At 36.3% G+C, this 23,777-nt stretch overlaps 1 protein-coding gene across 1 annotated transcript in view; it reads left to right on the top strand.

Moving 5' to 3' along the window:
* Positions 1-22,887, top strand: part of KCND2 (potassium voltage-gated channel subfamily D member 2) — a 490,117-nt gene extending 467,230 nt beyond the window's left edge. The window contains exons 3-7 of the mRNA XM_007177260.3: positions 7,857-8,019; positions 13,839-13,934; positions 15,330-15,422; positions 18,323-18,570; positions 20,239-22,887. Of these exons, the coding sequence (XP_007177322.1) occupies positions 7,857-8,019; positions 13,839-13,934; positions 15,330-15,422; positions 18,323-18,570; positions 20,239-20,416 (778 nt within the window). The 3' untranslated portion in view covers positions 20,417-22,887. The remainder of the gene's footprint in view (positions 1-7,856; positions 8,020-13,838; positions 13,935-15,329; positions 15,423-18,322; positions 18,571-20,238) is intronic.
* The last annotated feature ends 890 nt before the right edge of the window (positions 22,888-23,777 follow it).

The raw sequence follows: 23,777 nt of genomic DNA, 5'->3' as shown, positions 1-23,777 counted from the left end.
CAGTGATATTTCACATTACAGAAATGTACGTATCTTTCTACAAGAAATAGAAAATGCTGTCAGAATTCTGTTCCCTCTTTTTGGAAACACCCTAAACATAGAAAATCTATGACATTGGTGAGGTTTTGTCCTGTTCAGCTTTCCAGAGGAATAAGATGCCCAAAATATATCCTAAATATTGAATGTGTGTAGGCAAAGATAAGGAATCAGTACAGGCAATTTACTGGAAATACTTCTCTCTCTGTCCCTCAGCTTGTGAAAACCAAAAGAGATACTGATTTCCAAACTTTCATTTAGGTTTTTATGCCCCCTAGTGGGTATTTGGTATTTCTGCAGTTGTAAAATAATGCTGGGATTTTCACAGCATTTCCTTTGTGCAGTGTGTGTTCAAACTGTTTATACTGACAAAGTGATATGTCCTTAAATATTCAAACTATACATTTTAAACATTATTTGGACCATTACACTTTCAATAGTTTTATAAAAGCTCTGACAACCTTCAGGAAAATGCCTATGAAGACAGAAACTATCATAGAGTTCCCTGACCCACCTGAATTCCTTAAGAATCCATGGACTCCTGGCTAGGAACCTCTATTTATGGGAATAAGGGCTTACTCTAGCTGCCCCTTTCATTTAGTAGATGCTAAGATTATTAATATTGTGAACAGTGGAAAAAGTAAAAATGAAAAATACACTTTAAAAAATTAGCTCAAAATTTGGTTTAGATTTAAAGAAACAGGAGAAGACACAGAATACTCTAAATAACTATCTATGTTAGATAAGCCCAAAAAAATGGTCAAATTTTCAACACAGCTAGGATAGTATAGTGACTGATCCTACAGGAAAAGAGGTGGAAACAAAATCAAGGCAGCTTTTTAGGCAAACATTGATTTTACCATGTCAAAGAGAAATCTGCCTATTGTCAAAGTAATACCAGGGCCCCTCTGGCAAACAAGTTCTGTACCATAAGCAGGTGTCATATAGCAACACTTTTTAAAAAGCTGTTTGCTATTTGCAAACATTGCAGCTACTATAAAAATTATCCACCAAACTGTGATCCTTCTGGAATACTAAGTTGATGGCAGAAAAATTCATGAATAACATAGCTACTGAGACCCTAAGGGGTAGAATTATTAGTTGAGAAGTGATCCAGCTTCCAGGTCAGAAGAAAATATTTCTCAGACTTCTCTGACTAGCAGTCAGGTCTAGGAGAAAAATTCAAACGCAAAATCAGTAATTAAAATACACACACACACACACAATCAGCTAATTGCTTTTACCAGGATGTTATTATACATATCACTTACCTTTAATTATTTAATTAGATGTCTTAGTCCATTTGCGCTGTTATAACAAAATATCACAGATTAGGTAGTTTATAGGCAACAAAAATGTATTTCTCAGAGTCCTGGAGGCCGAGAAGTCCACAGTCACGGTGCCAGCAGATTCTATGTGGTAGCTGGTGAGGCCCATTTCCTGGTTCACAGACTGCCCTTCTCTGTGTGTCTTCACATGTCAGAAGGGGCTATAGGGAGCTTTGTGGGGTCTCTTTTTACGAAAGCATGAAGCCCATTCATGAGAGCTCCACCCTCATGACCTAATCATCTCCCAAAGGCCGCCCCCCGGACCCCCCCGCCTCCTAACATCATCACAGGGGGCGTTAGGATTGCAACTTATGAATTGTGTATGGGGGTGAGGGAGGATGTAAACATATCATAATCAGATACTTAGTTTTCAAATACTTCTACCCCCAAATCCTGATTTATGTCCCATACAAAGTTGTTGGGTTTTTTTTTTTAATACTAACGTAGTAGCCGAAATACAGTATTTATTGAACTAGCACCTGCTGGATACAACGTACAGGATGTCCTGGACTTCAGTGCAACTGCACAGAATCCATTCACTCTGTCCCTTATACCTAGCAATTTAAGACTTTTTCATTGTAAAAAAGAAAAAGGGAGAGCAAGAGATTGAATTACAGTAAGCATCAAGGTTTACTTTCAAATCAGCATTTCCTTCCTGTTATACGAAGATCTTTTCTACCTTTATAATTATTCATAGAATTCCTGGGTTTTGTTTTCTTTCTTGGTATCCATGGGAAATAGTTTCACAGATGGAAAGTCATGCCTTAGCTGGGGATATTTGCCTTATATAACATTTCTCCTTTATCCAATGAGCCTACGTTTATACTCTTCAAATAAAAAGAGAAGAAAAAAATAGAACTGTATGAATAGGACTAGGAAGCTAGCAGTATTGTGTTCACACTGTGTTAAAAAATTCAAGGAAATTGTTCTCCATTTTAGATCTAAATGTTTTTAGCCATATGATTTCTGGAGACATGCCAAAAATGGAAAATTTGAGTAGATATTAGTAAAATTTGGTTTACACCGTATTATGCTTAAAAATTATTTAGACTTTCTAACCTATTTCAGTATTACTTGATAAATTGGGAAGATGGATAGTTAGATTGATAGAGAGATGATATATTCATTCTATCTGATTGTCTGAATTAACCAGATTTACCACTTTTTGGCATTGAATGCATGCCAGAATTCAAGTACTTAGCATGAAACTTTTGGATAATATTAGAGATTAAAATCTTCAAGAATCAACAATTGAAACTCTTCTTGAGAAATTGGTCCTCCACTCAATATGATCTTTAACATATGGCAAAATATGTAATTTTAACCAAGTATTTTGGGGCAGTAAGTGCACATTTAGAATTAACATTTTTATGTGAATGATACCTCCATATTGTACCTTTTAACTAATGTAAGGAGGAAAGGGAGAAATAAACATAAAGTTTGGCAGATGTTCAGGGTGAAAAAGGAGCAGAAAGAAACTGGAGTGGCTCTATATGGTGAATGTAGGAGAAAGAAGGAAAAGTTAGAAGAAACAGAGGAAAGTAGAAGTATGGGGAAAGCTTCCCTTCCATTAACAAAGTTCAAGCCTACTCATTTTTCATTATGTAAAACTAATTGGTAGTGTTTCTTTTATATTATGCTGTCCTCTCTACTGTTTTCTTCTAAATTTTAAGAATTCAAGATTTATCTTATTTGACTTTAGAGGCCCCTTATACTCTATGAATCAATTTTATTTAAATATAGAAAAGAAAATCTCTGTGGAAACAAAACCACATCTATGTAATGTTCTAGTGTAACTCTTTTTGGAAAATGGATTTTTGAAGACTTGAGGCATAATATTAAATTCTGAAGAAAACAAGAAAGAATAGAATATATAATACTGCTGGGCTTAGCATAAATTTAAGAATAAGGTGTTGGGAAAAGTGAGGTGTGTTTTTATATGATAAATAAAAAATAAAATACCAACCGGTAAACGAGTTGCCTAGGATAAGAATAATCATTAAAGGATGGCAGTACTGTAGGCAACACGTAAACTTTAAAATGATCGTTTGGCCACGATAAGTGTCACTTCGCATTATGAAGTTTTCTATGCTACGCCTTTCCTCCACTGAATTTCAGAGATATGATTCCTGAGGTCTGTAAGGCTGTTTTGCTTCTGACTATGAGTTGGAGTTTGAATACTAGTTAAAAGATCCTTTGTTGAACAAAGGAAAGCACCTGGTTTGCCAGAGAGCTGTTTCCCATCCCTAGCAGATTCTGTGCTCAGTTACAAGTTTGCAGGTAAAAATTACCCATTTCGATTCTCAAGGTCATTCCCAAGTGAGAAGTGAGACCAAATGGACAGTGTAAGAACAGATACAAATCACACTGTGCATTTTCCATGATTCTCCAACAGAGTCAAATGAATGAAATGTGCTTCAAATATTACAAATATCAACCGCAGTTTAATCTTAATAAGGACAGGGGGCCAAGGAGAAGAGCAGACAGGGTAGTAGATTCAGTACCAAGGGGTGTATGGAAGGGGGCAGCAGGAGCTCCTTTGGGATCAGCCAAGCCTTGGGCTGACCTTGCATGAGGAATCACAGGGCAGCCTGGACTACCTTAGTATCCTGCCTGTTCTGCTCCCTTGTACTTTCACCATCTCCCTCGGCTTTGGCTACCATCCTAATTTCCTGTAATGTGTGAAAGATCTGTCTTTCCACCCAAGAGTAGAAAGATGAGAGATATTCCCACCAATGAGCACCGTATTCTCACTGCCTCTTCCCACCGTAATCATTGCGGTACTGGTCAGTCATCTCAAATGCTCACTTGTACTTTCTTGATTGTGAAGGAAATTTGGATTACAAAACAAACATGACAAAGGTAAATAACAGACATAACTGTATTTGATGCAGATTAGCATGGCTATATGACATTAAACCACCCCTTTTGTATCTGTTATCTCTTTCCCCTTATGGATCCTTCTAGATGGGAATTTGCTGCCTTTCAGCAAGCTGGTTTATATCCTTACTTTCTCCCCTTTTGTTACAACATGAACAAGGTATTTCATTTTACCCATTTTTTTCCCCCTCTGAGTAATGAGTTCAGTTTCTGCTTTATTTATTCAAATTATAATCTGTTTATATTCAAAAAGGATTTACAGTGATTATTTTTCTAGTTGAATCCCAGGCCCTCATCAAAAATTGGTTTCTCAGGGAAACTTGCTTTATCAATTGGCCCAGAATCCCTTTGACTGAATCCCTCAGAATCTATTTTCTCCCTGCTTCTTTTAGGTGTGGCCTTTCTAAGGGCGTGATTACCCCCCTCCCTATCACCACCACCACCTGCCATCTGAGTTTACCAATCTCTCTTCTTAAAGTCTTACTGAACTTTGGGTTCGGTTTAGCCGTTAATTTTTTCTAAAAATCACAAGTATGCTGACCTTGCCCACTGGATGACATAGTGAGCCTAAAATACAAAAAGTAGTTAATAAATAGTAATTTTAAAAAATCTCTTAGAAAGAGGCAGGAAAAACTATATGATGGATTCATTTAGCTATTTTAATTTATTTTAAAAGGTTTACTTTAATTATCGATACATGGACTTAATGCTTATCTTCTCTGGCTATAACAAATAGTTGAGTTTTATTTACTTTCCTTTTTGAGAGACACTTTCTAGATCCTAACTGTTAAACATTAAAATCAAATCTCTTTTCTGAAAAGCTGTTTTTAAGTATGCATGTACATATGGGGAGTATGTGTGTTATAGATTTCTTCAGAGCTCATGCATAGTCAGTGCAAAAGGAAAGAAGATATTTATAAATTATCGCCGGGCACTCATGAACTGTGGTGAACATGGTAATTGGCTCATGTGCGCAGCGTTGTATAAAAAGTTGATCTTCCACTGGCCTATCCTTATGGTAAGAAGGACCTCAAGCCTTTTACACTCACCTTGTAAATTCCTTTGGTTTTGACTGTTTCCTCACTAACATAATCTTCAGATTATGATTTAGCTTCCCCGATGGACTATGGAAAGAGACCCTGTTTCATATGGATGTAGCATTCCAGTTCTTGGGTTGGTTTTTTTTTTTTTACTGTAAATTAATACTGTCGTTCTGATGCCAGAACCATGTGGGAATTTTAGTTACAGTGAATTAGCTCAACTGCTGATCAAACACTGACAAGAATGAGTCACTGAGCCTTCAAAGCAGAGGACTAGAGCCTGGAACGGGGTCACAGAATGAAGTGCTACTCAGTACAACCTGCTGTCACTCTCAGCAGCCTTTCCTGGGCCAATTCTTCTGCAACTTCCATCTCCATGTTGACATATAAATGTGTTCCCACAAAAAACAATGTTAATTAGAATGATCGTTTCCTAGATCACCCTTCAAGATACAGTGTATCCCCAAGTACTATCAAACTCCCTAAGTCTGGATTCCAATATCTGTGCCCTGTTTCTAAGGACTAAACTCTCAGTGCGCTGAGCACCCTGGAGCCCTGAAGAAAGCAGGGAGTAGCTGGAGCTCCAGAGGTGCAGCTGGGCAACTTCTGCAATACTATGATCAGAAGATCTCCTTCTTGAAACTAATAGAATGTTATATGTCACTTATATCTCAATTAAAAATGCATATATCAATTCGATATGTTGTCCACCTGAAACTAATATGTTATATGTCACTTATATTTCAATGAAAAAAGACCTCTTCCTTGCCCCCCTCTCCAGGAATGAACTCTTAGAAGAACTCTATATCAATAAGGTAGAGAAAGTATATTCATTTAACTAATATTTATTAAGAACTTGCTTTGTGCTAGTGAGATACAAAATAGAACAGCTCCAGCTTTATCAGGGTTATATTCTCATGTCAGCAGGGCATGTGGGGAGCCAAAGAATAAACACATTAACAAATTAGAAAGTTTCGTGTGTTAATAAGTACTGTGAAGATAATCAAATGGGAAGGTGTTATAGAGAAAGACTGGGGGAGAAGAATAACACCACTAAGGGGAAGATGGCCAGAAAATAACTTCTGGGATGGAGACAATTAAGTCTCAGCCTGAATAATGATGATCTAGGGGCTGCACATGTGATAGAAATTCAGACGGCCAGTGTGGCCAGAGGATGGGGAGCCTGGTGGAAGATGGTGTGAAATATAGCCAGAAACTAAAGGATGTAAGCCGTTGGAGACAAAAGTGAGGAGTTTGGATTTATTTTAGTTTCAGGTTTATTAGAAGGTTTAAGCAAAGTAGCAAGAGCCCAATCTCCATTTTAAAAACTGTAACTCCGGCTGTTATATTGGTGTGAATTCTAACGAGGTAAATGTAGAAAAGGAAGTTCAAGTAAGAAGCGATATCCATGGCTCTGGGAAGCGATGATGATGGCTTAGATTATTGTAAAATGGAGGTTGAGGAAAGAGACCCGGATGGAATATCATTTAGTTTGGTCAGAGGCAGCAAGACTAGCTGGGAAATGAGATGCAGGGACTAAAGATGGGGTGGCTCTTTCTGTGTTGATATGAGCAACGGGGTGGTTTGTGGTCCCATTTGATTGGAGGTGGTAGAAGATGAGAGGAACAGATTTGAGGGGCTGGAGGAAGCTAGGGAAATAAGAGTTCCTTTTTGGCTAATTTAAGTCTTAATTGGTTCTTAAACATCTAGCGGTAGGAATAATCAGAGCAGAACCCACTGTCTGATTTTCAAGATAGACATCAGGGGTGTCAATGTAAATTAGTGTATCGGCAGCATGTAGATAGTTCTAAGCTGTGGGACTGGATAAAATCACATAGGAAGAGGGTTTATACGGAGAAGATAAGAGGCTGAGACCTAAATTACTCCAACATTTAGAAATCAGATAAGGGAAAGGAGCCAGAAAAGAAGATGGAGAAGAAGCAACCAATGAGGTAGAAGGCCACTAAGGAAATTTGCTAACATTGAAGCCAACAGAAAGTATTTTAAGGAGAGAGAAAGCGAATCAAGTACAAATAAGAGATTGAGTAAGATCATCATGGAGAAATGGCCATTGGATTTCACGAGTGAAGGTTAATGGGACCTTGGAAAGTTCATTTTTTTAAGATAGTATATCTGATGACAGGAATGTGGTGTACCACTTTTTCTATTTAAATTTCATAAGCAGTCCAATGTTGAAAAAAATTAAGTGGAAAAGAGTGTTATCTAGACTATAAAATTCAGCATGGAAATGTTGACTATAAGTAAATGTAAAGAACAATGCCATGTGATATAAAGGACAAATTAAACAGTTCTCATTACATCATCTGGCTTAAAATATTTTCCAATCAAAGCAATTTGTAAATGTTAGAGTCAATTTCTGCAAAGTGGAAAGGTAATTTTTATACTCAGATATTCATAATGTCTAGTTTATTGAAGTCTTAAGCCATGTATATTTTAGCCATGAAGTAGAGATACATTGGTCCAAAAAATCATTTGAGTTAAAGCTGAAAACTATTTGTAGCAGATAGAAATAACTTCCTATGACTTAATATATTTTTTTCTCTAACCCAAGGTATGGTGACATGGTACCAAAAACCATAGCAGGGAAGATTTTCGGATCCATCTGTTCGCTGAGCGGGGTCTTGGTCATTGCTCTGCCTGTCCCAGTGATTGTATCCAACTTCAGTCGAATCTACCATCAAAATCAACGAGCAGACAAACGGAGAGCACAAAAGGTGTGTATTCAGTTCTGGGCAACCATGATTTAGTGTCTCCCATTTTGTATAGTAAGCTTTAAAATCCCCTACTGGCTATTCAGTGTTCTGGATTTGGTCGATAGTTGCATCAGTCAGCACAAGCTAAATTATACTATAGTAAAAAAGAACCTTAATATCTTAGTGGCTTAAAGCAACAAGGAGTATTTCTTAATCATGCTACAGATTGGTCTGGTGATAGAAACTCCATCTTGGCAATGTGCATCTGCAGTCATTCAAGCAGGGGTAAAAGGACATGATGATTCACACACTGACTCCTAAAACTTCCTCCTGGAAGTGGGCCAAATCACTTCCATCTCTACTGCCTTAACCAAAGTAAGTTCCATAGCCGTGTGTAACTTCAAAACAGGCAGAGAAAGACAATCCTCCTGTGCAACCAGAGACAAAAGGAAAGAAATATTTGGTGAACAACAGTAATGATAGTAGTAAAATCAAAGATAGATTCTTGGCAAATTTTATTAGAATCAGATTTCTTGATCTGATTCATTTAGTCTCTGTCCGTCAGGGATCAAGCTGGTTCCAGTAGACAGGGGCTATTAAAGGGCACCAAAATATGTCTCAGATATCCAACATAGTTGACACAGGAAGTAGGAGAAATTTGATCATTAGTAGCTGAGTTTTATTTTTGGCCCAGCAGTTTACTGTTTCTCTGAACTTCACATCAGTGAACTAATCTCAGAGTAAACAGGTTGCATACTCATTTGTGAAGGCAGGAAAACAATACCTACATCACAATAAGATTAAGATTATATGTAAATGTATATAAATATATATAAGCATATCATAATATTAACAAGATTTAACATTTACTGGTGGCTTCTTATGTGCCAGGTAATGGTTTGATGTTTTTTTTTAAAAAAAATAATTCATATAGTCTTCTCAACAAGTCTAGAAGTTAGTTACCATTATTATTCCTATTTCGTAGATGAGAATTCTAAACTACCCAGGATTTGAGAAATTCTAAGGTTGCATACCTAAAAAATTGGAGAACTCTCACTCAATCCAAGGGATCTGGCTTCCAGGTTCACACACTTGAACACTAAGATAGATGCCTCTCAGAAAAACTAACTACAAGAGGGAGGGGATATGGGAACATATGTATACGTATAGCTGATTCACTTTGTTATACAGCAGAAACTAACACACCATTGTAAAGCAATTATACTCCAATAAAGATGTTAAAAAAAAGAAAAACTGACTAAATGTTAGCACACTTCCCCTCCCCATTCTTTGTCAAAATAATCACCTTGAGAGTCAGGGCCCTTGTTACTTAAAAATAATTACGGAAATCTCTTTTACAGTTTCCTTAAGGCTATGGTGCTAGATTTCCAGGATTCTTCATGGATACTGTATTATTTTTTTAATATCAAAAAAAATTCATAACCATGACTAAAGTGGATGTACAATATGGGTATAACTATAAAATATCATGAGAGATTTTGGTGCAGTTCATAACTGGCTTTGTACGTAGTTCTAGAACAGGATTTTAAACATGCTTTCGAATAATGTTGATCTCTTTAGTAAAGCAAAAAGTATACTTTATACTTCATACAGTATAAAATATAAAACCTCATAAAGTAACTCTTTGGAAAGTTCGGGTTAATCAACATGGTCACACAGCATGTTGTCCAGAGAATTTGTTGACATCCATTGTCAGAGGTCTGCTTCTTTTAGCAAAGAATCACTCTTTTAGCCTTGTAGTTTCTTGCTTTATGGAATCCCCCATTTTTGGACAAGTATCAAGCCTTTAACTAATTATTGTAGAGAAGAGTAATAAATAAAACTGATAAGCCAATAAACAAGGTACCCTCTGGGCAGTTGTAGTCTCAGGCAGGGCACACTTTCACAAGCAGAGATGGAGGAATTTTGGCCACAGTTGGCCTCCATCAGGGCTTGTCATGTACCACAGCTGTGGCTCTGCCCACACACTACAGTCTCTCTACTGGGTACACACAAGTGCATTGTTTAAAAATAACAGAAATCCTACAAAAAGCATAGCTCTCCAGCATCCATCCATCTCCAGTCTAGAAACTTCTTCTTTAATATGAGCCACCTATCATTCATTTTCTCAATGCCAAAAAAAAAAGAGCTACCTGCATGAAAACTGTTCGAAGTGCAAATCTGATTTTCAAATAAACCAGTCTTCAAAATATCTGTTATTTTTTTTAAATTTTGTCATCTGCAACAAGCAAATCAATATAGAAAATCTTAGAATGTTTTAGAAGCTTTTTTGTCTAAATAAATTTAGAATGCAAAAATAAATAAATATGATATTTTAAAAGTACACTAAATTGAAAAGCATGTTTTATGAATTTTTTATCTTTAAAGTATCTCCTGTATTCTAAGTTTCTGCCATAATGCAATGAATTTTAATATTGTGACTACTAGTATATAGAAAGCCAAATATAATAACCTAATGTGACATGTCCAGTAAATTAGTCTGTGACCAAAAACTGAGCATAGTCATCTGAGAAAAAAGGTGGATATGGAAATAAATAAGTTACTTACCAAGGGATATTTTCTATTTTCCTTCCCAAGAAATTTTTTAAAAAACAATAAACATTCGTTAGGCTAAGATAGTTTCGATTTATCTGGAACTGGGTGATTTGACAAATATCAGAGTTATGCAAAAATAACCAGCTAATTCAGCCAAGCAAGATGTCCATTCAGTAAAAGTGTCAGTCAAGCTGAATAATAAATATTACAAAATGCTTTTTTAGACCAGAATTTTTTATATTTAGTCCCATTGACAGCACCAAGCTCAAGCAAAACCTTATACACAATTAAAATAAGACAGTCTTGCATATCTGCACTTGCTCTTTTCAATTAACATAGCAAGTGTTCAGTATCTGAAGAAAAATCCTCTTCTACACATGCACACACACACACACACACACACACACACACACACACACACCAGAATATAATGGCAGAATATGGAGACATTTAATCTCTTTTCTTACTCTCTTCAGATTTCTGAATCTTATGTCCCAAGTCCTGCATGCTCAATGTAACTTTCCCTTGACAGACCAACTCATAGTCATTTCTCTCTTCCTCCCAAATCTTACGTCACTTGCTATCTCTATTCTCTATTTGGCAATTCTGTTTGACTTTATTTTTACTTTTATCTTTTTATGAATATTATCTTCTTAGCCAAAGCTTAATATATCTTGAGAGCATTACCATGTCTTGCATTTTAATGCCTTATACTTATTTCCATTTTTTAATCTACTATTTCTGGTATTCTGGTTGAAGGCCAGCGTTCAGCAGACATTTGGCATGGTGAGCCACAAGACCAAGTAAACCAGTTAACTCATATAGTATTGTAGTAAAATGAAAGAGAAGCCGTGAATGAAACTGAGATGGGAGGTTCTTTTTCTAACACAGTACATGACTTAGCAAAATGGCTATTCTGTCTCTAAAACAACTGTTTCGTTTTCCTTAAACTTAGAACTACTTCTGTGGTAGTGGTTGCCATAATATGTAGGTTTTCCATTATGGAAAATATGTCATTTTCCTTTGTTGGACAGTATTTTTAGGTAATGTACATGTCTCATTTATGAAAGAAAGTAGTATTTCCTAATACTGAGGCTAAATGCTTGGAGAATGACATAGGTGAGGCTAGTAACTATGATATAGGCAATATAATTACATGCAGTGGCTGCAAAAAAAAAAAAGAAAAGAAAGAAGGAAAGAAAGAGGAGGGGAGCGGGGGAGGAGGGGAAGGTTGAGGGAGGAAGGGAACCAGAAAAGGCATTGAATGTTCCAGGAGCCCAGTGAGACTTTAGGACTGAAGTTTCAACAATACCCCTTTCTGGAAACCAAATGTATATTTATATTACTTATTTCTGAATTATTACGTCAATTCTAAGTCATTTCCAAATGTGCTTGTCACTTCCCGTTGTTTTATTGAGTCTGTTCTGAAATCCTGGCTGCACCACACAGCTTGAAGTTAAGCATTTCCTACCTTCCAACTTCATTCTCTAGTACTGTCTCAGTGTTTTGAGTCATCTAAACACTATCGTGCCAACCAAAAGTGAAATTTGTCTATTTTTCCCATCACTTATAAATATGATCTTTGTACAGAGTTTTATTTTAACCTGGAATCAGCACACAGGAAGAAGAAATTCACAGAGGAAGAGAGAAGGGATGGGGTTGAAGCCAGATGATATCTTAATGCTATTCTGAGAGCTTCCAACGTCTCAGTGCTACTGTCAAATGCTGTGGGTGTGGGTAAAAGGGCGCCTTGGTACAACTGTGGAGGGAAGTTTGGCAAAACCTATCAAACAAAACAAACACACACACCCTTTGATCCAGGAATAATGCTGCTTCTAGAAATTTGTCTTGCAGATCAGTTCCAAGCAGGCAACATTGCTTGTAGTAGCAAAAAATGCCTTAAAAATTAATTGTGGTTGGCCTGCTAGCTAAATGATGCTTCTCATTCCTACAGTGGTATATTACACAACCCTAAATAGATGAGGTGGCTTTATGTAGATATGGGAGGAGTCCCACTTGTACTAAATGAAAACAGCTGAGTGCAGAAGAGTGTGCAGCGTATTCTACCGAGTAAAAATGTATGCATATATACATAGGAATATATATTTGCGTTTATATATCTAGAATATTTCTGGTAAGATTCTCTAGAAATATTGCCAGTGGTTGACTCTGAAGAACAGGAGTAGGTAAGTCCAGAGAGACTTACTTGTTTTTCATGTACTATTGCAGTCTCAAAATTTTTGTTGTATGTATATATTCATTTTCCATTTAAAAAATCTAGATAATTAAAATTGTTTTATTAAAAAGAAGATTCCAGGGCTAGAGACTGAGATAGTCTTCCTCTGGGTTGTTTAGAAAGGGAAAAAATGGAGTCATTACAAGTAAGTTCTTACCCAAGCCACTCCAGTTTCTTCCTTACATACACTTGTTATATGCGTCACACGAACAGAATGGTCACCAAGATAGTGCTTCCCAGGAAATGAAAACCAGACTCATACCATGACAGTCTGGGGCAGATATACAACAGCAGTTTTAAAGTAGAACAGAATATCAGAAGTCCAACCGGTAGACAAAGTGGATAAATTTAGGGATTTTTTTTTTTTTTTAGAGAGCCCATGTTGTTCAATACAGCATCTACACTGGCCAATTTAACAAAAGAATTGCAAAAACAGAATTTGATATTTGAGGATGCAGATACAACTGAATAGTTTTTTTTTAAGGAAGGACTGAAGGAAGGGAGAGAGGAAGGAAGGAAGGGGAGCGGGAGGGAAGCAAGTAAGAAATAGAGAGGAGAGGGGAGCGGAGGGGTGGGGAAGAGAGGAGGAAAGAAAAAAAAGAAAGGCAGTAGGTTCCTGGAACGTAATTACTAAATTTAAAAAGAACATTAGTTTAAATGAAAAGAAGTTGGCTGTTGGTTTGCTGGGTCTTCATTTCATTAAGTCACTCAGATTGGGATAAGTGAAAATATAAGCCGTACTGCTATTTTTCTCTTGATACAATTGACAGAAACAACACTGAAATAACGTGATCTTACTGTAAAGACTTAATTACGATTCTTAAATGTATAACCCAACTCCAAAGTAGTTCATCAATCTCACTGATAAACGTTAACTAAAATAAAGCACTTAAATGGTGAAAGTTTACTTTTCAGTAGTTACATGTGAGAAGCTGGCATGCTTTTAAAAATATGTACGCTGACAGTAGGATTATGTAAGAATGCACTCAGTGTTTTAAGAAATCCAGTCATAGATCTTAATAGGACATTGCTTTTTTTTCTCTTACAGAAAGCCAGACTGGCCAGGATCCGGGCAGCCAAAAGCGGAAGTGCAAACGCTTATATGCAGAGCAAACGGAATGGCTTACTCAGTAACCAACTGCAGGTACAGTCAAGCATTTCGTTTCCTTTAATGTTCAAATTATTGGTGCAATATTGATTTAGTTCTACTTAACCATATAATTTTATTGTGGGTAATTACGAAAATGGCTATGAAACAACAAAAGTGTCATCTTTTAATAACCTCGCCCTGTACCATCTTTTCTCTTTTTTTTTAAGAGGAAAAAAATGTGTCTTTACTAGAACTATCCATGAAAATTGTTTTCTAACAATGGCATCCCACGTGGAATACAATGACTCTGTATGTTTAGTATACATATTATGGTTTATAATACCATATTTCCACAAAAACAAACCAGGACTCCTTGGAAAAATAGCCAATTCCATGCCTGTCGCCCTGTACCATCTTACTGGCTGGAGGCTAGAAGCTGGGCTATGAGATATTGCCAGTGAATCATGATTCCCATTCATGGTTGGGCAATATTTCTGCACTATCTCACATAAACTTGGGAAAAGTCAAAAATTCTCAACGACTCAAATACCTAGGTTTTGTTTTTTTCTTTTTAATTTCAAAATTATGTATGCGGGCTTCCCTGGTGGCGCAGTGGTTGAGAGTCTGCCTGCCAGTGCAGGGGACACGGGTTCGAGCCCTGGTCCGGGAAGATCCCACATGCCGCGGAGCAGCTAGGCCCGTGAGCCACAATTGCTGAGCCTGCGCGTCTGGAGCCTGTGCTCCACAACAAGAGAGGCCACGACAGTGAGAGGCCCGCGCACCGCGATGAAGAGTGGCCCGCGCTTGCCGCAGCTAGAGAAAGCCCTCGCACAGAAACGAAGACCCAACACAGCCAAAAATAAAGAAAGAAAGAAAGAAATTTTTAAAAAAATTCTGTATGCTCCTTAAAGTTCATTTGAGTGGAGATGCGGCGGCGGGAGGGTTGACGTGGTGTCTTGTTTTACTTCTTACTGAAGAGGGAACACCACTCTGTGTTATAAAGTTCACATGGTATGAAATATAATGAGAAAACTTTACTTTTACCTCAAAACTCTCTTTTAATGTCTAGGATTCCAATCATCTTTACTTACATAATAGCTTTTGTGTAGGTAAGCATGATGGTGGTTTCAGGATTATCTAAGTACTAGCTTAAATATTATTATCCCAGGCTTTCAAAGGTAGTTGGGAGATGAATGAGTAAAAGAAAATCAAATTTTCAATTCATGGAGGCAAGTCTAAAAGGCCAGACCGCTAATTTGACGAAAATGTAAATGCTGATTATCAAACTCAAAAGCAACTCTACATTTGATCCATTTTAGTTAAAAAAAAATAAAATGCTGCCATTTAATATCAGGAAATAGGCCAGATCTCTCTGTGGAAATATGTGGCCGAGGTTCTCATTGTTTGCAAATAAAATAGAAGGTCCTTCTGTCTTCTCCCTGTTAACAGTCCTCCGAGGATGAGCAAGCCTTTGTTGGCAAATCCGGCTCCAGCTTTGAAACCCAGCACCACCACCTGCTTCACTGCCTGGAAAAAACCACGGTAAGGAAAAGGCAGGACAGCCTGCCCCTGCAACTCAGACAGCAATCCCATTGGTTTTTGTGAATATTTAATGCATCCAAGCACGATTTCACCATCTGCATTACTGCAAAATATACTAAAAACCAAACAAATCCACAATAATTGAAATTACTTTGAAAGACTGTAGTGACGTTTCAACTTAGAAAGTATTTTAGAGACTTATTAAAATGTTTTTATCCTTAGTGGTAATCTTAACCATAAGCTAAAATATCAGTTTAATGCAGATGGAAAATTGTCTTCCAGTAGCTGACTGCAAGTCCTATAAAATATCTTCTTCTCCTGATTCTTAAAATGCTGATTAAACAGAAATAAAAATAATGAAGTTTAAGTGTTCCTGACATCTGGATAAAGGGAATAGCAATAGCAATAACAAAATAGAGAATAACTGAATATAAGCATTTCTTTCATTCACAGGTATAATAAACAGAGATTGATAATAAAAACTATCTGTTCTCATAAGAAAAATGACGCATTTAATTACTGGCATACCCCTTGGGGCTAAGGATTCAGTCTGCATTTCTCCACTTGTAAGCTCCCAGTTGGACCGCCTCTTTAACAAAAGCATCTGTTTCCTAGCTAGCTTGTCAAAAGGGATCACAGTCTGTGACCACAGAGCAGAATAAAACTTTCACTGTATTTGAATCAAGTCTGCTTGTTCACTCACCAGAGACACATATTTGTATTCTCAATTCTGACATACTGTCCATCCACTTATTCATATACTTATATAGTCTTTCAACCAACATGTATTACTTGCCTATTATGTGCCAGACTGAGCCAGACCCAAGATACACCGTGAAGTCAAGTATGGCCTCTGCCCCCCTTGAGCCTGCAGGTTTGGGACAAAACATGGATGTTACTGGAGAAGGACAACTATCAGGGGAAGCAAAAATGGGGCCCCAGTAGACTGGGGGAAAGAGGGCGGAGCCAGAGGGTACCAGATCAGGCAGGGCTTCCTGGTGGAACTTGAGTTAAGACCCACAGGACGATTATGAGTTAGTTAGGCAAAGAAATGAAGGGGCTAAAAGTTGATGTAAGCACCTGAAGAAGACTGGAACTTGGCCTAAGAGGAAGTAAAAGAACTTGAGGGTGGTCAGAGGAAAGAGGGTACCACGGCACAAGTAGAGGAGCAGAGGAAGGCAGTGGCCAGATAACCTTGTGTTTTGGAGGCACGTAGAGAATTTTGATCTTTATCTCATAATAAATGGAAAATTATTTGAGGGCTTTAAACAGATTATATTAGTATCTTAAATAAAGATGTATACTTTATTAGGATAACTCTTTGAAAGTTAAATGATAACAATTATCAAATGTATTTATCCCTATCTTTTTCTTTCTACTTTCATTTTTTGACTATGTTACCTTTTAGGGCTTTTTTAATCAAAAATTATTTAATACTAATTAATATAGTTTAAATTGCACTACCTACAAAAATATATGTTAACCTGCCACAGAATGACTTCTTCCCTTTCAATCACTGATGAGATAAATTAGAATGTCACGCCTTATGACTTGTATTATGTATGTGAAATGTGCACTGTAAAAGAAGAAAACAGATTGTGACTCCTTTGTGAGCTATATTTTTTTCTATAAAATTTAATATTTAACATGAAATTCTGTCTTAGCTGATCATATTATCCTCTGGACTCTAAACAGAATGTTAAATTTCATTTACTTCAAAATGCTTGTCTCAGCAAAGAAATGGCAAAATGAGTAACTAAAACAACATTTTTCCTATTAGCCAGTAAATTCCTTCAGTTGTTTTACTAATATTTTACGATGAGAGATGGTTAAGTGAAATTTGGCATGGACAAAGCCTTCCATTATAAGACTATTCCCACCCACACAAAGAAAAAAAATAGTAATTGAAGATATTCTTAGTAGTTCAGACCAAAAATGTTTTCCCTTATGTTTCTGAGGTAAAAGTCTGGCATAGGCAATTTAGGAAGCAATTCTTTATCAAATATTTTAAAAGCAAATTTTACACTGTTTCACTAAGATGTGGTATATGAAATGATGTCCATCACTGTTGGCTTCTGGGTTAGAGGAACATAGACAGAGATCATGGGTCCAGCCAGTGATGTATCACAAAGATAAGAATGGAGACCTCAAAAGTTCAGTGATAACCCCTTCTGGGTCAGATATAAAGTGATACATTCTGATAAATTTATTTCACTTATTGAATAAGTCTTATTTTACTTATTTAATAAGTCATATTTTTCTATACACTGGGAATTTTAGAGGAGCATATAAAGGAATGGGAATTGTCTTAGTTATCTCATTTTCTAATTAAAAAATATTCTCAATCCCATGTGAAAATATTTGCTAATATATAACAGACAATCTAACTTGAAACATTCTATTAAAATAGTCTCTTTCTCATAACTTCAGTCTGTCAGTTTGTTTAAAAATAAAGTACATGTGAATTTACACGTTCCCCATGGGTATTATCTATATTCATTTTTGAGGGTTTCTAATATTTAGTTTATAACTTCCAGATTTTATATTTAACTTAATAAATGATATTTCAAGGTAAAGTTAGTCTATAAACAGATACTAAATCAGTCTGTGTATATCAATCTCAGGGTCTAACTAGAGAGATATTATTTTCACACAAAGGCCAACAAGAAGCTTTGATATTCTAATTCTTATGAAAATGATATTTTTTTAACCCATAAGATAGTGTAAATGTACGTGGGCATATTTCATTTCTAAAAAGAAAACTATTCAAATCTTTTTTTCAGAGGTAAAATGTGATAATACTGTAAGTCAACCATACTTCAGGAAAAACAATAAATACATTTTTTTAAGTTACAATGTGTTTCTGTGCTCTTTTCACATTTCTTACCGCTATGGAACAGAATCACGAGTTTGTGGATGAACAAGTCTTCGAAGAAAGCTGCATGGAAGTTGCAACAGTTAATCGTCCTTCAAGTCACAGTCCCTCTGTCTCTTCACAACAAGGCGTCACCAGCACTTGCTGTTCAAGGCGACACAAAAAAACTTTCCGCATTCCAAACGCCAACATATCAGGAAGCCACCGAGGCAGTGTGCAAGAACTCAGCACGATTCAGATTAGATGTGTGGAGAGAACCCCGCTATCTAACAGGTACCTGAGATTAATCTGTGTGCGTTCACACGCCTGCGCTGCTTCTCAGAGCACACCTCCACCTGCCGTCATGTTGCCGCCTCTGTGGCAATTAAATCCTAGTTCCTCGGGTCTAGAATGAGACAAAACTGGTCTGAAACAAGTAGGAAAATCAATCTACTGTAATATTCATTAAGAGTCAAAGGTAATAGCTGAATCAGTACTAAAAGAATAGAAAGAAGATAAGAAGGTCAGGCACACACAAATGTATTCTTACCTCTTCAACCTCACAACTTTTTCTTGAGCAGATACCTCTACACTCAGGAGTCCCCTAAATCAACACACATGGCCTGAAATGATAGTCAACACAAGCAAAAGAGACAAATTAAATTGACATTGATAGGATTGAAAGGTATTCAACAGCACCCAAAAATATTCAACATAGTCAATGTCACAGTGAAAACTAAAACTATGCCCAAAGGAATCTTTTGAATCAGTATACAATTTTGATCATAAAGGTATTTGGGGCCTCAACAAACACAAAAATCAATCCAATATCAAAAAAAGATAAGCAAAATGCTGAAATTGTTTACCTCTGGTGAGTTTATGGACAATTTAAGTGAAATTTTTCTATTGATATTTTCCCTTTGCTTCTGTTTACGTGCTACTTGTTTTGACCAAAATCATACATGTGTAATAATAAGTATCAATAGTACATTTCAACTAGATAAATCATTAAAAAGATCAATTTCTACCCAAAGAATTTTCCTTTGTTCTTCAAACTAAAAGGCCTATCTTTTCAGATTAACAGTCTGTTAATTCAGTGCTACTTCTTTGTTGGCATCCAACAGTCTTTGTGGAAAACCTGGATGAGATTCTGAATTTGGGCTCTGACTTACGTAAATCAGATGTCTCTGGGATTAGAATATTAAATGTTGGAGCAATGAAAGATTTCTGTCTCTAAGATATTCTACCTGTATGTTGTTTTACATTTATTCCAAAACAAAGTAGAAAATGAAGAAGTGTTTAGAAAGAAAATCTTAGGACAAACATTTTAATTAAGTTTTCTATGGAAAAAAAGTAGTTTATAAAGTTCCTATGTCTACCCTCCTTACTCCTACCCTCTTTCCCCCTCCCTACACAGAGTCTATAACTCATGCAAGAATGCCGCTTGGGAAAATGTTTAAGTATTAGTAATGACTAACTTGAGTTCTTAACATCTGGCTGTCACTAAGTTGAGAGCCTTAAGGGCCTCATATATCCCAAAGAGACAAGGTAGTAAAGAGATTCTTTGGTCAAGAGAATTGAGGTTTATCCACAGGGTATGCCCCTTTCATGATGGTATCTCAAACCTCTCAGAGGTCCTGTCTTAGAGAAAGCTATTTTACTTTGCCCAACCTAGGCTTTCCAAAACTCACCTGCTCCTCTTTTTTGCATTTTTGTAGAAAACACTTTGAGAAACACATTGAACCAAATTCAGCTGGCTTTTAGACACTTACTCAATGTTAATGCCCTAATGTTCACCTTAATTTATCTTAAGGTTTGGTGTTTCATAATTTTAAATCTTGGTGATTGTTCTTAGCCATTTAAAATGTTACTTATAAACATGAGAACATGTATTCCTCTGTTACTGGAAAAAAAATTTTAAGTAAACAACTCACTTTCTTAAATCTATTTTTTCCTCATCAGCCGATCCAGTTTAAATGCCAAAATGGAAGAGTGTGTTAAACTAAACTGTGAACAACCTTATGTGACTACAGCAATAATAAGCATCCCAACACCTCCAGTAACCACCCCCGAAGGAGATGACAGGCCAGAGTCTCCTGAGTACTCAGGAGGCAACATTGTCAGAGTGTCTGCTCTGTAAGACAATCGGAATCAGGTCCAAGAGAATTTGAGCCCTGGCTGTGGAAAGAATCCCAATGTGGAAGAAAGAAGACACAATAAACGTTTTGCAGATGAAAACGACAAAGCAAGGAGGTTGGTAGTGAAACAAAGACAGAGTTTCCAAACTTGAAGATGGAAATAAAACCACCAAATGGCATTTCTGATGGAGTCTAACCTGTCATACTGAGAAATAGTCTGTGGCCCTTTGACTTTGTGAATGAGCACAATGAAATGCCGCCTATTGATGCTTCTTATGACCAGAACTCTTTTTTAATAAAATAAATAAAATAAATCTTTGAACATAATGTTCCAGTTGAATGCAAAACAAAAAAATATGGAAAACATTTTGATAAAAATTTTTCCTGTTAAAACCATGAACATTGGCGATGATGAAGATGATTACACATTAAAAAAAAAAAACCTCATACAACACGTTTGTATTGACTGAAGGAAACCATCATAATGCATGCTAGAATTCTTTGGAGCCGTGATCTCAGTTTCCTTACGTTGTCTTCAGAATCGGCATGATAAACTATAATTGTAGAAAGAGGGAATTTCTGTGTACTTACAACAAGCTGATTGTCCATGTTCCATGGTGGGCTGTGCAAATAAACTCCTTTTAGAACTGCAGTATTTCTCATGGGGATGCTCACTAGTAAATCTAAAGTATTCAGATAGTTCAGTATTAATTATTGTTTTACCTTGCACCTAGATACTGTTACAACTGCAATAATTCATTGTACACCTGTTGTATCAGGAATCAGGATTTTTTGTTGTTGTATTTCCAGATCTTCTTAGATACAGTAAGAGCCACATTCCATAGGAAAACTTCTGGTGTCGCCAGGTTTTAGATAACTTTTTAATCCAAAACCCCGTGCCATAAATGTTTTTCTGTAATATTCTTCGGTCCACTGTATTCCTGTGACAGTGCATTATTTGTTCCTGTATTTCTATAGCACCCTTCTATTGGATTTATCATCATCAGCTGGACTAATGTTTTGTAGTTCAAAGGACTTTCCTACTTTTGTATTCTTCAACAAGTTATCTTATAAGTAGATTATCATCATCATCAATCCCCTTGTCAAAAATCAGGAAAAAAAGGAGTTGACATCTATGAATTATCTCTAACCTTTTTGCTGTTATGGAAAAGCCCAGATACTGGATATATCATTGTATGTTTCATGAAAAGAATTGGCTGGGATTAGTATCACAGGATCAGTGATCCCAGAATCTCACTTGGTGTATTATTTATTTTGCTTTAGATCTCGAATACATTTTGAGAATAACTAGCGTGAATTGAAATGCAGAGATAAACTGGAGTGCTTTATGCAGCAATATTTGTTGAAAGCATGCTTTCTATGCCACTGGGGAAGGCAGCACAGATTTGTCTCAGAAAGGTTCCTGTATATTGCAAGGAGCAATTTTCTCCTCTAAATCAGGAGGACAGGAGTTTGATGATGCAAGATTGAGCTCTATGTACATTTAACTGAAAAGTCTTGATATCTTTTCACCTTTAAAATATATCAGCAGACGTGTCTGCACGTGACAGTGTAAAAAAGTTTTATGTCCAGTGAAAAGTTTTGTTCATTCCAAACCACCACTGTAAGGAATAAAGTTTAGCTTCAATACATGGAAAGAGTTAATAATTATCCCTCTACTGTAGAGATTTTAAAATGCTTATCATAATTTATCATAAAAAGGAACTAATCCAACCATTTTCAAGTAAAGCCAGAAATTCTTGCTTCCCATTTCTAGACTAGCTTCCAGAACAATGTTGTGCACACAGTAGATTTATAAACACTTGCTGAGTGAAAGTCAGATAAACTCTACTATCTCACGGGAAGAACTGGCTTTATTCCTAGTATGTCTTTTTAAAAGTTACTAATCTTCCTGAAGCGTGAATATTAATAATTATATTAACACCTGCCTCATGTCACTTTATGCTTCTAGAGCAAATATATAGTGAAACTTCTTTGATGGCATTTGTTGAAAAACTTTTTAAAGAGTAGGCTAAAGAAAACTCAATCAGGAATACTTAGGTCTTTTGATTCCCAATGAAAAGTTCTATTTTCATGTTCTTAATATTACATTTTAAAAATTCAGTTAGATTATTTCTGTTGACAATTCTGCCTCCTTTTCAACTTATCATTTATCTAAAACTATTAATTTCTTTAGACTTCTGGAAAAGAAAACAATTTTTTGGTGTTTTAGGTGATTTAAAACTATACTGTGTTGGTGGTGAACGACTATTGATGACTGTGTTAAGTGCATCTGTACTGTAAGTGAAATGTAATTATTTCTATGTGCCATATGGAGTAACCAAGGTCATTGTTTTTGACAATTTTGTTTGAAATTCGTATATCTTATTTCAAAGGATAGCATAATATCTGCATTATGCTGGAAAAAAATAGACCTTTGGAAAATACTTAAATAAAACATGTGCATGCTTGAACAGGACAACATGGTTGACTGTTGCCCTTTTTCTTGTAGACTTCCTTCCTTTCCAAAATCTAGGGTGTACTACACTCTGCATACCTATTTTGGAGAAGCCTGTAACATGGACAAACTCAAAGAACCCATCGATCGTGTGTGACACAAATCTACTCTAAATGGTGGAGATAATAATTTTCTGCCAACGATGGGAATTTAGACAGAGACTTCAACAGAGAAGTTAATATCATTTAAAGATAAAAGAGTGCCACTGCTTTAAATAGTCATTTTTGGAAATATCTTGGCAACTACACCTCCATAGCTACTAACTATGATAATATAAGTGTATTGCAAGGTTTTACTGGTTATTAAAAAAAGATAGTCGGGTTAAAATCAGTTGTTTTTTATATACGATATTTTCAAGTAGAATGCTTTCTTCAGTGTGTGACCCACAGTTATTAGCCTGTACCCTAAACGCCGCTTGCCTCTTGCACAGTGTGGACCAGAGAGAAGTAAGGCTGATACCTGAAACTTACACACTTCTTGATCACCACTGCTTGCGTTAAGCCAAGAGAAGCTCTGGGGTAATAACTTTGGTCAGAACCCAATTAGATTCTTAGTCAAAGACTCTTTTCTATCTATGGAAACAGGCGATTTATTTGTCTAGCTATATGTGTGTGTGTGTGTGTGTGTGTGTGTGTGCGTGTGTGTGTGTGTGTGTGTGTGTATTTATTTATTTATATTTATACACATACACACAGATTTTTTATTCTTTGTTTTTAAATATACACATACCGATGGTTTCTCTTCAATAGGACCAAAAGCAAGAAAATGTTAAGAGATCATTAGAAGAAGGAGAAAGAGTAAGTCATTTAGTTAGTACAGAGAATGCTTTTAACTAGTGATAACTA

Source organism: Balaenoptera acutorostrata, chromosome 7, assembly GCF_949987535.1.
Source record: "Balaenoptera acutorostrata chromosome 7, mBalAcu1.1, whole genome shotgun sequence".
NCBI lineage: Eukaryota > Metazoa > Chordata > Mammalia > Artiodactyla > Balaenopteridae > Balaenoptera > Balaenoptera acutorostrata.
Note: the sequence above shows the minus strand (reverse complement) of the source record. Positions and strands in the feature narration are given on the sequence as shown.